This window comes from Podarcis tiliguerta, assembly GCF_965153285.1.
Source record: "Podarcis tiliguerta genome assembly, chromosome: 11".
Classification (NCBI taxonomy): domain Eukaryota; kingdom Metazoa; phylum Chordata; class Lepidosauria; order Squamata; family Lacertidae; genus Podarcis; species Podarcis tiliguerta.
Window position 1 is genome coordinate 60,107,083 of NC_139544.1, and position 13,674 is coordinate 60,120,756.

Consider the following 13,674-nt stretch of genomic DNA (forward strand, 5'->3'; position numbering starts at 1 on the left):
AAGTGTCTGCGGTAGCATTATCTGTAGCTTACACAGCTCAGAGTCTTTGCCCTCAAATCCTTTAACCTGGCAACCCCATTTTCCTCCATTCATATCCCTAGAAGCAGAAGGTCCAGTCACCTGGCTCTGTGATGATTGCGTGGGACTCCCGGCTTTGAGTTTTGTAAGTTTCAAGGACGGCAACGAAAACACCTTCTTGATGCTTTTCTTAACTAGCTCAGACCGAAGCATGGAGTCCATAGGTGGTCTCACGGCACTGAAGAGGAAAGAGGAAGGAGAGGGAATGATCAGCGCCCAGCAGTTCCTGGTGAGGAAATATGCAGTGTGTCTGGCCAAGGGGTACAATGTCAGGGTATGGCAAGGGCAGGGCCAGGAATAATAATAATAATAATAATAATAATAATAATAATAATAATAATATTTTTTTATTATTTGTACCCCGCCCATCTGGCTGGGTTTCCCCAGCCACTCTGGGCGGCTTCCAACAAAGATGAAAAATACACTAAAATGTCACATATTAAAAACTTCCCTGAACAGGGCTGCCTTCAGATGTCTTCTGAATGTCAGGAAGTTGTTTATCGCTTTGACATCTGATGGGAGGGCGTTCCACAGGGCGGGCGCCACTCCCGAGAAGGCCCTCTGCCTGGTTCCCTGTAACTTGGCCTCTCGCAGTGAGGGAGCCGCCAGAAGGCCCTCGGAGCTGGACCTCAGTGTCCAGGCAGAACGATGGGGGTGGAGACGCTCCTTCAGATATACTGGACCGAGGCCGTTTAGGGCTTTAAAGGTCAGCACCAACGCTTTGAATTGTGCTCGGAAACGTACTGGGAGCCAATGTAGGTCTTTCAAGACCGGTGTTATATGGTCTCGGCGGCCGCTCCCAGTCACCAGTCTAGCTGCCGCATTCTGGATTAGTTGTAGTTTCCGGGAATAGGTGGGGCAGGGACAAGCTGAGACTGAGAAGTACCCCCTGTACTTACGTCATGCAGCTGATGGTGATGATGGCGTGGTGCAGGACAGAAATGGAGAAAGATCCCAGCGGCTCCTCTTCGATGACTTCCTGTTGTGGGGAAGCACACAGCACGTCAGAGACCTGGAGGCACCATCGCTGCCTCCACCACACCAAGCCCTGAATTGTGCTCTCTCTCCAGCCCAGCCCACTGGACACCACCTTTGCAATTGGCAAGTGGGTCCTCCTAGGGGAGAAGAGTGGGCTTCCTGGATCTGGGAATCAGATCCATCTTTCACCTGGACAGAGCTCTACCTCATAAGAACATAAGATCAGCCTTCTGGACCAGGCCAAGGGCCCATCTAGTCCAGGATCCGGTTCTCACAGCAGTGAGAAACCAGGGAGCAGACCATGAGCCCAAGAGCCCTCTCCCCGCCTGTGGCTTCCAGCAACTGATGTTCAGAAGCCTGCCTTCCTTCCGCTGTGGAGGTAGAACATAGCAATCATGGCTAGGCGCCATCGACAGCCCTCTCCTCCTGGGAGAACCTAGCCTCTTTTCCTTAGGCGCTGGTGACATCCTGCTGAGGTTGCCACAATGGAGGGCTGCCTTGCAAGAGGGTTTGGAAACTTGAGCTGGAGCAGAACATGACCACCTAGAAATTGTTTGGGGCCAGATGGTTAGAACTTGCAACCCTGATATTTTACCAGAGCTAGACCTACACAGCTATTTAAAAAAATGCTCTGGAAAAACCCCCCAGGAGATTCCCCTAGTTTTTTCTTTTTTCTTTACTCACAATGATGCAGATGGTGACCTCCGCTTTGTGCGGGAAGATGACATGTCCCACATTCGCTTGCACAAGCGCCTTGGTTGTTAAAATGGCTGCCTTCATAAAGCCCTTTTTCAGAGCCTCGTCCTAAAAGGAGAAGGGATTTTATAAAATTGAGATTGGATCAAAATCACAAGGCAACATAAAGCCACACTGACCCTAACCCTATTTCTAATCCTTACCCTAACACCAACCCAATCCTAAAATTAACCCTAAGCCTAATCCAGAAATGGTCTTGTTAGAGAGTAAAATTCATGTTAAATTGCTGTTGTAGGGGTTGTTTTTAAAATTCAGGAACTGATTAATCCACTTTGCATTACTTTCTATGGGAAAGCGCTTCTTGGTTTTGGAATGCTTTGGTTTTAGAACGGACTTCCATAATGGATTAAGTTTGAGAACCAAGGTACCACTGTAATACCCCATTTGGTCCTACGTGTGGAGTCAGTTTACACCCCAGTCTACAACCCTTCGGTGGATGAAGCCAGAGACTCTGCCCTAGGGCACAGTCTGAAGGCATGTGGTGCAAGGACCTTGACGGAGTTCAGGAGGTCTGCTCAGTGCCGAGAGAACAAACAACAGGAGTCCGTGGGAAAATGAGAGCCATACCTTCCTGGTGTTCTGGAATTGGAAGAGGAGCTCTGCCACAATGAGCTCGATGAAGCGCAGGAGGTCCTCAGGCCGGGTCCCAAGAGCCATCTGCCCGTAGCAAAGCATGATGGTGATACTGGCATTCCTCTCCCCTGTATTCTGGAGGGAAAGAGGGGGGAAAGTGAGTTTGGGGCAACACACTCCTGGGTTTCATTTTTCTTGGCTCCTTTGAACAAATCACAGTGAATATTAACCATCGTTTGGGGCATTTGAAGTAACACTTGATGGAAGGAAAAGGTTCTGATCTCCTTCCAGCTGGGTTGGAGAAGTGGAGAGTTGGGGGCACACGACCCCAAGGCCCCCTCAGGTTATGGAACTGTTAGATCCACACGCAGTTTCTATGCCTTTGTAATAATCCGCCTTATTTACAAATATATGGAGCTAAACACAGAGAGTGATACTCATCTATGCTTTGCTTCAAGTAGACCGGTTGAAATGAATGAGCTCAACTTTGTTGTTGTTGTTTAGTTGTTTAATTGTGTCTGACTCTTCATGACCCCCTGGACCAGAGCACACCAGGCACTTCTGTCTTCCACTGCCTCCTGCAGTTTGGTCAGACTCATGTTTGTAGCTTCGAAGACACTATCCAACCATCTCGTCCTCTGTTGTCCCCTTCTCCTTGTGCCCTCCATCTTTCCCAACATCAGGGTCTTTTCCAGGGAGTCTTCTCTTCTCAGGAGGTGGCCAAAGTCTTGGAGCCTCAGCTTCACGATCTGTCCTTCCAGTGAGCACTCAGGGCTGATTTCCTTCAGAATGGAGAGGTTGGATCTTCTTGCAGTCCATGGGACTCTCAAGAGTCTCCTCCAGCACCAGAATTCAAAAGCATCAATTCTTTTGAACGCAACTTAGTCATGTTCATTAAATTCAATGGGTCTACTCTAAAACTTAGTGGAATGTGGCCAGCAGGCACTCCCATAAGGCAGATGTACCCTTGTCCAAGAGCAACTTTGACAGCTCCCCTGCCCCGTGATGTACGCCATTTTTTAAAGCTGATTGCAGCTGAAACCTCTTCCCCTCTTTCTCTCTGCCTCTCCCAGCCTGCCGACTGCCTTCTCTCTTGGGTTTTGCTCCCTCTCCTCAGTTGGAGAGGTGTCTCCTCTTCCAAACTCTAAAAGGCTTTTCATTCAAAACTTTCTGACAGCGGAACACTCTCCCTCGGGAGGTTGTGGACTCACCTTCGTCGGAGGTTGGAGGAGCATCTGTCAGGGATGCTTTAGCTGAGATTCCTGCATTGCTGGGGGTTGGACTAGATGACCCCTGGGGTCCCTTCCAACTCTACAACTCTGTGATTCTATCGTCTATGGTAACCAGAGACAACCCCCCTCCCACCAAAATTAGCTTCCACTATTGAAGAAATGCCAGCCAACCATCTGACAAACAACCTAAAAACATGAGTCCCAAAACATCTGGAGGGCCGAGTTTGGGGATGCCTGTTCTAGATAACAGGAACCCAGAGGCTGTTTCGTATGCTTTGGTGTGGATGTAAATAGCAGCTAAGGACCCAATCTATCAGGATCTTCTCAACCTGGTGCCCTTCAAATATTGTTGTGCTACAACTCCCATCGTGTCTAACCGTTGGCCATGCTGTCTGGGGCTGATGGGAGTTCCAGTTCAAAACACACAGATGGGGAAGGGGCACCAGGTTGGGGGTGGCTGACCTACACTTTTGCAGTGCTCTTTCCTCATTTGACACCCTTACCTCAGACATCTCAATCTTCCTTGTAATGACTGCATGGCCGAAATCACGCAGCGCCATCAGCATCTGAGATAAATGGCAGTATGAAGCCACACCGACAGCCTCAGAAATTCCCTAGGGAGAATGAGGCACGTGTTATAAGGAAAAAACTGCTCCTTTTCCCTTATGGGGTACCCAAGAGCCCATAGAGTCCTTTTGTAGGTTCCCTATTGGTAGGAGAAAATAACAGAGGCCAACCAGAGAATCTTGAGAAGCAAAGCAGCTAGTAAGCCTGATTTTTATTAACTTTTGCAACAGGGTGCTCACAACCACAAGCAGGAAGCAGGAGGTACCCCCAACAATGACATGCAAGCCCTTATATAGACATTTTGAATTTGCCCACCCTGGAGCCCAAGACCCGCCCCCCCCCCAATACATCATACATACATCAGAGAAGGGGAGATCTACAACAGAATCAAAACCTGACACAAAACCTGTTGGTGGGGTTACCTGGCTGTTAATGGGTTTACCTGGACAGCCTGGCTATTCTTTTGTGATGATAACTACTTAATTCTTGAGTCCAGGTCACAGGCTCACCCTAATCATATATTAAATGTGCCTTTAAGGCAGGATTTGTGAGCAAAGAGACAATGGGGAGGTTTTTCTCATTTCCTCCCTCCTTGCAGAGAAACATTTGAGGTCAGTTTGGGAAAGACAAAATGGTTTCAGGACTTTTTCCTGTACTGTTTCAGACATGTGGTTTATATATTTATGTATGTGTTTGCTTGGTACATTTATTTTACATCTTAGACCTTATAATTCTCATAAGACACGTCAATCTGCACTTTCAGAAACAATATTTGAAACAAAACATTGCTATCTTTCAAAATTTGCAAAGGTCATTTTGTGATGCAGTCGTCCAACCAATGTTTGAATAAATGCGTATTTTGGGGGAAAGTGTTGCATTTTAAAAAATGTACATAAATGTGCTCTATTAGTGGGATCTGCTGGCGAAAACGTGTACATTTGTCAAAACTGTGTAGCACTGCCTGGGACTTTATGGAAACACAGGAATTCACTCACCTCTCTGACTGTTTCCTCTTCAAGAGGCAACTTTAGAAGCAGGTGCAAGTATTGGTGGACTGTTTCTTTGTTCCTGGAATCCCGTAGTTTGAGTCCGTAGTATCTATAGAGGACATTCTAAGGGTTGGGGAAGGTTTTGGTGAGTCACAGTGAGGAGACCCCACCAGTTACATAAACTGCTTTTCAAAAACCAAAGAATTCCAATTTTAGCTTCTGAAAATGTCAGGTAATCCTAAATATAATATTAATATTAATAATAATAGATTGCAAGTACTAGACAATTGTTTTAACGAATTGTATGCAATTTGACACACAGTTTACTTACCGCACAAAACTAAATGATATAAATTTAACCACAATATCTTCTGAATTCCCAAGTCATGCTACAACTCTTTAGTACCCCTCATTTGAGGAATTTGAAAGTTGAAAAGTTCAACATGTCCTAATTGCTCTGCCTCCACTGCTGAAGGCAGGATGCTTCTGAATCCCAGTTGCTGGAAACCACAGGAAGGGGGAAGGCCTCTGTGTTCGAATTCTGCTTTCAAGTTTCCCATGGCATCTGGTTGGCCACTGTGAGATAAGGATGCTGGACTGTGCAGGCCACTGGTCTTACCCAGCAGGCTCCTCTTTTGTTCTTACGACACACTTTTGTTTTAGATGCACTAAGCCTAGGTTCTTCCCGCTTTTTAAGAAAACTAGTACCTGCACCCCCAGCCTCTCATGGGTCTCCCCACCCACCCTGCATGACTGAAATTGGGAGAGGGTGTTCTCTTTTCTGGCACCCCACCTACAGCACAGTTCTTGGTTGCCACGAGAGAGAGAAAACCTGAGCAGCAGGTTGCGTTCAGATGAGCTCCTTGTATTCCCTGCGGGGGCAGCCAGAAGAGGCAGAGTTGGCCAACCTGCCAAACGCTCTGCCCCCTCTCTTTTCCCAAAGGGGGGAAGGGGGAGCCAATTGCTGTGGACCCTCGAGTTCAGAAGAAACCGGAGTTCCGTCTGCACCAGACATTAGAAGCACCCTCATGCCCCATGAATGGTCTTGGTTCCCCCACAGAACCCTTGTTCAAAGCTTCTTAAAATATTAGCATTAGATCCTTTTCTGAATGGTATAAAGGCAATATATTCAGACCAAAGAGCGAAGCTGATTGTGAATAACGTTATCACTGAAAATATTGCCATAACTAAGGGTACAAGACAAGGGTGTCCTTTGTCTCCGTTATTGTTCATCTCGGTCCTGGAAGTGTTTTTGAGATCAATAAGAGACAATGGAAATGTAAAAGGTGTAACAATAGGATGTAATGAATACAAGGTAAAAGCCTTTGCTGATGACTTGGTTTTAACTATTGAGGATCCTGAGCAAAGTATAAAAGAGGTGTTGGAAGAGATAGAACAGTTTGGTAAGGTGTCTGGTTTCAAATTAAATAGGAAAAAGACCAAAATAATGGCTAAAAACATCGACCAAGAAATAATTGAAAGAATACAGCAACAAACTGAGGAAAGAATACAGCAACAAATCAGGGAACTGGATTACATATGAGAATTTGATGGTGAAAGAAGGTAATAAATGGAAACTAAAACCATATGAAGAAGTTAAGGAAAATGTATATGATTGGCTGCATTACCACCAGATAAATGCGATGTTTAAAAAGACATTGTGGGAAAGAGGTTTCCAAGAAAAGCAATCGAGGTTTCAGCAGGAAATTTTGAATAATGATGTTAAAGTTCTGTCAAAAATGTATAAATTATTGCTTGAGTGGCATACGAAAGATGAGGAAGTGAAATCGGTTATGATCCAGTGGGCCAAAGATTTCGGATATAATATTCAGTTCGATCAATGGATAAAATTGTGGGAGGAGGGAATGAAATTCACTGCATGTACTACAATAAAAGAAAACGTAATGAAAATGATGTATAGATGGTACGTAACACCAGTGAAACTTGGTAAGATGTATAAAATTTGTAACAAATGTTGGAAATGTAAAGAAAAAGAGGGAACATTTTACCACATGTGGTGGGAATGTAAAAAAGTGAAATGCTTTTGGGAAATGATTTATAATGAGATGAAGAAAATGTTGAAATATACATTTATCAAGAAACCAGAAGCATTTCTACTTGGGATAGTAGGGAACGAAATTAGTAAGAAAGATGTGAAACAGTTTAGATATGCAGTGACAGCAGCAAGAATTTTGATGGCCCAGAAATGGAAGCAGGAAGAAATGCCGACCAAGGAAGAATGGAGAATGAAATTGATGGAGTATGCAGAGATGGACAAATTGACTGGAAAAATAAGGAACCAACGTGATCAGAGATTTTCCGAGGACTGGAGTAAATTTACAGAATATATCAAAACTGAATGTGAGGAGCAACTAACGCTTGTTGGCTTTCAAGAAGCTTTGTGAAAAAGACTGATAGAAATGTTGTTTAAAAAGAAAGGTTAAGATTAAGAGATATAATGTGCAATATAAATGTAAGAAATGTGAGACGTAGTGAGAGTATGGAGAATTCTCAGATAGGCTGATGGAAGTCAAAAAAGATGTTTATGACAAAACAAATGTTAAATCTGGAAAAAATGTTTATTGGAAAGTGAATAAAAAATATTTATAAAAAAAAAAATATTAGCATTAGATCAGGGTTTCCCAAACTTGGGTCTCCAGCTGTTTTTGGACTACAGCTCCCATCACCCCTAGCTAGCAGGACCAGTGGTCAGGGACGATGGGAATTGTAGTTCAAAAATAGCTGGAGACCAGATTTTTACGGCCCTCTCTAGCTTGTCCCTCAGGGCCTGAGTGTGCTAAGCAGGAGTGGGGGGGGGGGGGGATGACCTCCCACACTCCTTGAAGAAAATGCTTTGCTGGAAATTCACCCTTCCAAGAGGAGGTCCTTCCAGGTGAACTGTGTTCATGCTCAAGCCAAATAAACAAAAGAGGGAAAGGTGGAGGTTTTGCTTGCTGACGCTGACTGAGGAAGCCTGCACTCTGATTGGCTTGGTAGTTCTGAGGGAGCTTTGCCTCTGAATGTTTTGTTCAGTGTGTCTCCCTGCTATGTACAAGGCCTGTGCTAAGAACGAAAGTAAAACTCTGTTCTTCTTTCCTCAGATTGTATGCTGCCCACCCCACCCCACCCGGTGTCATCTACGATACTCAGGACTTACCTTCTCATGTCCTGACTTAGAGGTCTTTTGCTGGCCAGGGACTGCTGCTCTCAGGTTTGAGGCAGCTGAATCCTGGGACAAGATAGTCGATTTTCTGTGGACACTGGAGGTCTGCTTTTAAAGTCGGAAAGAAAAGGGAATAAAATTAAGAAAAGTGTCATTCTTTCTGTCTAGAGAACAGTTGCCATTTATTTGCCACTTGTCTTCTCTTTAAAAAATATGCATGCCTAGAAAGAGACTTCTTGCAAAAATCATTTGGAGTTAAATCTATTGCAGTCAATTCTTTGTTTTTTTAAGTAACACTCCCAAAAAAGATGAAATAAAGCCTCTGTACTGTGAGAAACACCATTCATTTAAAGCACTTTGTTTCCTGCCATGAACCAACAGAACATGGGCATTTGTGGCTATTGTTTTTATAATTATTTATTCAATTTCTGTACTGCACTTCATCCAAAGATCACAGGGCGGTTTACAACATAAAAACACAAAAATACATACCGTAATAACAAACAGAAACAATACCACCCCCAGTATTATTATTTATTAAATTTTCAGTTGCATAAAGTATTTGCTTGCCTGCTCTGCCGAATGCACAGGCCTGGCGAATTAACTGCTCTTGAGAAATATTGGCCATATTTGGCACAATACAGTGACAAAAACATTCACTGCACAATATCAGGTTCTGAAATGTTCCCAGATATCGGGAACCATCAGTTGCAATGCCCAAGTTAAAGAAAAAAACATGCAACATTTCTTGGGGTCAAAGTCACCTTCCCAAATATATTTTATTGATTGGTTCCTCTTCCTGTCTACATATACTGCACTGATAGCCTTGTCTGCTTCCCCAAGTTTGCCTGGTCCTCTTTTCAAGCCACCCAGGCTGGCGGTCCCCACTCCTTCTCACCAACCTCTCCCCAGGGGAAAGTCATCTCTTGGATCTGCAATAGGACCTTCCTCCAAGATGGGCTCCCGACAGTTCATGGCCGTTGCCCTCAACATGAAGCCCTCGACATGCACCCACCAGCCCCAGCCAGCATATGGTCCAGGACATCTAGAGGGCATCAGGCTGAGGAATCCTGGTTCACGCTGCACAACATCAGACCAGGGGGGATAAAAATCAATGATATAATTAAAAAAAAAAAAAAAGATTTCTAAATATTTGAATAGGATTTCTTTGATTTAAATCAGATTTTTAAAAAATTAAATTGTATTTTTAAAATAAAATGCTTTTGGAGGAAAAATCTTTCTAAAGATAGTTTTCTATTTTGGTTGCATTATAGTCCAAGGCTATTCCTGAGGAAATAAGGATTTGTTTTACGTTTTTCATATGTGCTAAAACTCAGTGTAAGTTTCTTTTTTTTAAAAAAAAATTGTTTAACATCAGTTAACAAACATGGATGCATATGCTATAATGTTATTGTTTTAGATAAATAAATTGTTTAAATTGTTATTAAATGATTATTTTTCTCCTTAAAATAAACTACAGCAGAAAAGTTGTCCAAATATACACAGTTAACTTATTAAACCTCAAAATAATTTCATAATTATCTGTCTATGCATTTTTAACAGTATAACCAAATCAGTAGTTTTTTATATAACTGTAAAAAAACAACTCTGAATATTTATTATTCCCATAATGAAATCTTACTGACTAGTGACTTGAATCGTGATTTAAATTGATTTAAATCAACTCTACCCTGCATCACACGCACCTGGGGAGCTGGCTGGAGGTGTTTGAGGATGGTGTCCAAGATTTCCCGCTCATCCATCATCTCCAAAGTTTCCCTGAGTGATCTTCCTCTCAGCATCTTTTTACCCGCCCACAAGTATCCAAATTTCTCATCTGAGAGTTCTTGAGGAAGAGAGAGAGAGAGAGAGAGAGAGAGAGAGGTGAGTAAATGAGGCAGACGAGACGCAAAGGTCAGTTCTTTGTCCAGTTGCTCCTTGCAGATGGGATTCAATGGCACGTCGGCAGAGTCAGGTCGCTCGGTTAAAGCAACTTGCACAACGAACCTACTTCTCGCTCCCCAACCGACCCCAAATCGGACATTTTTCGTGGTGGGAAAAGTGACAGGGAAACTAGAATGGAAAGTGGGAGCTAGCATTTGCTTGGCGCGACATTGTCTCATCTCCCTGCGAATGAATTGGAACGAGCGCTCAGTCGCGGACCTCATTCAACATCCCCACAAACTTTGGCAAACAGATCCGGACGAAGGTTCAGGAAGCAGGTCGTGGGGAAGGGGCCACAGAACTGCCGCATCCGCTCAGTTCCTCGGACCGGCAATGGCAGCCCCAAAGGGTGACCGTACCGTGTCATCTCTGCATGGTTCAAATGGCACCAACTGGTGTCTATCATACTGGTGTCAACTTTCAGGGGAGGGGTCTTTCTGGGGTGGCTGAGGGTCATTTCCAGCCTTCACCAGGGACCTCCTAATGAAAGAGCTCCCCACGGCTCCTAGTACTACTTAGCCGTTGCTCTTCACTGTAAACTCCTGTATATCCAGAATTACAAGGCACTTCCCACATGTTGTGGCCTGGAGCCTGTGTGTACGTTCCATGCACCCTGGACTTCTGCTAGCACGATTGGGCTTCCCCCACCCTCTCTTCTCCCCATATGCCCCCCAAGCACCCCCTAATTGGCTCAGCGATAGGCAGGCGAACTCCCTGAACAAAGCATGCAGGGGGAGGGAGCAGGTAGGTTGTCCCGCCAGGAAAGCAGAAATGTCTGAGCTAATGTAGCAATCTGCTTAGCGCTGTGTTGACTTCGTCTCCTTTCATCACACTGGGGAAAATGGTCTTTGGCAGTTTCTGGAAAGTGCAGATAGCGGATGCATGCCATAACTGAACAGGGATCATAGAACTGTAGTGTTTGAAGAGGCCTGTGGGGTCACCTAGTCCAACCCCCAGCAATGCAGAACAAAACAGGGGCAACCACCCGGAAGTCCCTGCTCCATGTTACACATGGAGGGGTGGGGTGGGTGGGACTTGCACCCAGAGATACAGGAAACCAAGAGAGACCCGGCCTCGGATGATGCAGGCCTTGCCAAGGGGAACCCGAAAGGGATCTGGTTCTGCCTACTCACCTGGGAACACTGGCCCAGAATCCTCAGGGCTCTTCTTTTTCCCCAGGGGCAAGTGCCGCTGCTGCCTGGAGTCCTGCCTGCTGCTGACTGGCTGAACAGTGCTGGTCTGGCGCTGGACCAGCTCTGGGAAGACTACCGGAGCGGCCTGAGATTTCCTTCTGGCCTCCGCAGGTGACTGGGAAGGTTTCACCAGCATGGGCAAGAGTTGGGAGGTTCTCCGGCCAGCCGGGTCGTGGGCGGCACTTTGTTGCAGACTAGATGACGGGGCCTCCAGCTTGTCCCGCTGCCCCTGGTTGTTCTCCTGGATGTTTTCATTACTTTCCTGGTCCTTCTTTTTCAGGCCCCGGAGCTTCTTCAGGAAAGAGGTCATCCTGCAAGAGAGGAAATGGCCCCCTGGTTGGTTTGCTCATTTGGAACCCCTTTGGACCCCCCCTCCTTTCACCACTTGAGGGGCAGCAAGCAATCCCTCCCTATTGCTGCACGCCAACCCAATGTCCGTGGTGCGAGATTCCACAGGTTCCTGGCATTCACCCAGGGTTTGTGCTTCCTTTTGGGATTGAGGGGCAGCGGAGACTGTGATGTCTTGAGGATCTATGGTTTATTTACACATCTATGCAACCTGAGGCTACAATGGAGAGGTTCACAGCATCGACACCCCAAGAGGGTCTTGCGTCTCCCGTAGTTGCAGAGCGTCAGGCTGGAGGAATTTTCTCCCTCCCCGGTGGCAGCTAGAAGAAGGTGGTTGGGTTGGTGTGCAACAAGGGGTAGGAACTGCTTGCTGCAACTCAAGTGGTGAAAGGAAAGGCACTTTGCATATGTTCAGAGGCCTCCTCGCCTTCATTAGTTCCCCTGTCCTAAGACTGAGATTCTTTAGGGCTGAAAACACATTCTGGGGCTAAGCGACGGCAACTCCTGGAGCAAATGGAATCCAAACTTTATGGAATCTCACTATCATGATGGGCTGTTATTTGGCTAACCCCACAATTTATTTCATTCCTTTAGGGAATAAAATACACCACCCTTCCTCAAAAAAAAAAAAAAAAAGAAAGAAAGAAAGAAAGAAAGAAAAAAGAATCCAGGGCAGTTCAATAACAGCCAGTTTGAATGAGCAGGAGTTATTTTACCTGATATTCTCCTTCGCCTCTTTGTGATCTGTAATCTTCAGGGGGCAAAAGGAAATAAAAACTCTCTGATAATGTGGCTCCTCCTCACCAGCGTTGCTAGGGGCCCCCAAGCCCCTGGAGACATGAGGTCACAGCATTATTTATGGCAACATCAGGAGTGCAAGGATGTCAGTGGAAAGGAGACCTCTTGCTCACCTGGCCTGGGACAATGGGCCAGGTGTGTGCAGGTGTGGCCTTCCAGTTTCACTGCGGTCCCCCTGGGTTTTGCTGAATCCAAAAGCCATGTGAGATTTTTTGGCCAAGCAGGTCAAGGCAATATCATTATTATATTTATTAAAGTAAAATAAATTCATCAAATTTCTATGACACCCTTCATCCGAGGATCATATGCTTGTTTCACCTCCGCACTCTAAGTTATGGGTGGCCTTCCTCTCTTGCCAGCATTGTATATAGGGATGAAAAATGCCTTGCTTGAATTTATTATTAGAATGATCACATATTTATTTTCCTGACAGGGACTCAAGGCAGCTCACGGATGAAAATAAGACAAGCTAAAAATATTGGGGCCAGGCGGGAAAATCAACAATTAAAAAGCAATTAAACACTGGTTGAATTACAACTGTGTGTTATTGTTGTTGTTTAGTCGTTTAGTCATGTCTTACTCTTCGTGACCCCACAGACCAAAGCACACCAGGCACTCCTGTCTTCCACTGCCTCCCGCAGTTTGGTCAAACTCATGCTGGTAGCTCCGACAACACTGTCCAACCATCTCGTCCTCTGTCGTCCCCTTCTTCTTGTGCCCTCCATCTTCCCCAACATCAGGGTCTTTTCCAGGGAGTCTTCTCTTCTCATGAGGTGGCCAAAGTCTTGGAGCCTCAGCTTCACGATCTGTCCTTCCAGTGAGCACTCAGGGCTGATTTCCTTCAGAATGGAGAGGTTTGATCTTCTTGCAGTCCATGGGACTCTCTAGAGTCTCCTCCAGCACCAGAATTCAAAAGCATCCATTCTTCGGCGATCAGCCTTCTTTATGGTCCAGCTCTCACTTCCATACATCACTACTGGGAAAACCATAGCTTTAACTTTACGGACCTTTGTTGGCAAGGTGATGTCTCTGCTTTTTAAGATGCTGTCTAGGTT

General features: G+C 45.3%; 2 protein-coding genes across 6 annotated transcripts in view; both read right to left on the reverse strand.

Moving 5' to 3' along the window:
• Window positions 1-13,278, reverse strand: part of LOC310659369 (maestro heat-like repeat family member 5) — a 34,984-nt gene extending 21,706 nt beyond the window's left edge. The window contains exons 1-10 of one of the 4 annotated variants that reach the window (XM_083402692.1): window positions 13,155-13,278; window positions 11,414-11,784; window positions 10,043-10,182; window positions 8,331-8,441; window positions 5,180-5,296; window positions 4,121-4,231; window positions 2,380-2,520; window positions 1,741-1,860; window positions 978-1,057; window positions 121-256 (exon numbers count right to left, since the gene is read on the reverse strand). In XM_083402692.1, coding sequence (XP_083258818.1) covers window positions 121-256; window positions 978-1,057; window positions 1,741-1,860; window positions 2,380-2,520; window positions 4,121-4,231; window positions 5,180-5,296; window positions 8,331-8,441; window positions 10,043-10,182; window positions 11,414-11,784; window positions 13,155-13,192 — 1,365 coding nt within the window. In that variant the 5' untranslated portion in view covers window positions 13,193-13,278. Of the gene's footprint in view, window positions 1-120; window positions 257-977; window positions 1,058-1,740; window positions 1,861-2,379; window positions 2,521-4,120; window positions 4,232-5,179; window positions 5,297-8,330; window positions 8,445-10,042; window positions 10,183-11,413; window positions 11,785-12,537 lie in introns of all 4 variants that reach the window. The other 3 variants (XM_083402691.1, XM_083402694.1, XM_083402693.1) reach the window with 3 other exon arrangements.
• TPGS2 (tubulin polyglutamylase complex subunit 2) overlaps window positions 1-13,674 on the reverse strand; it is a 77,241-nt gene that overhangs the window by 36,366 nt on the left and 27,201 nt on the right. The window lies entirely within an intron of this gene.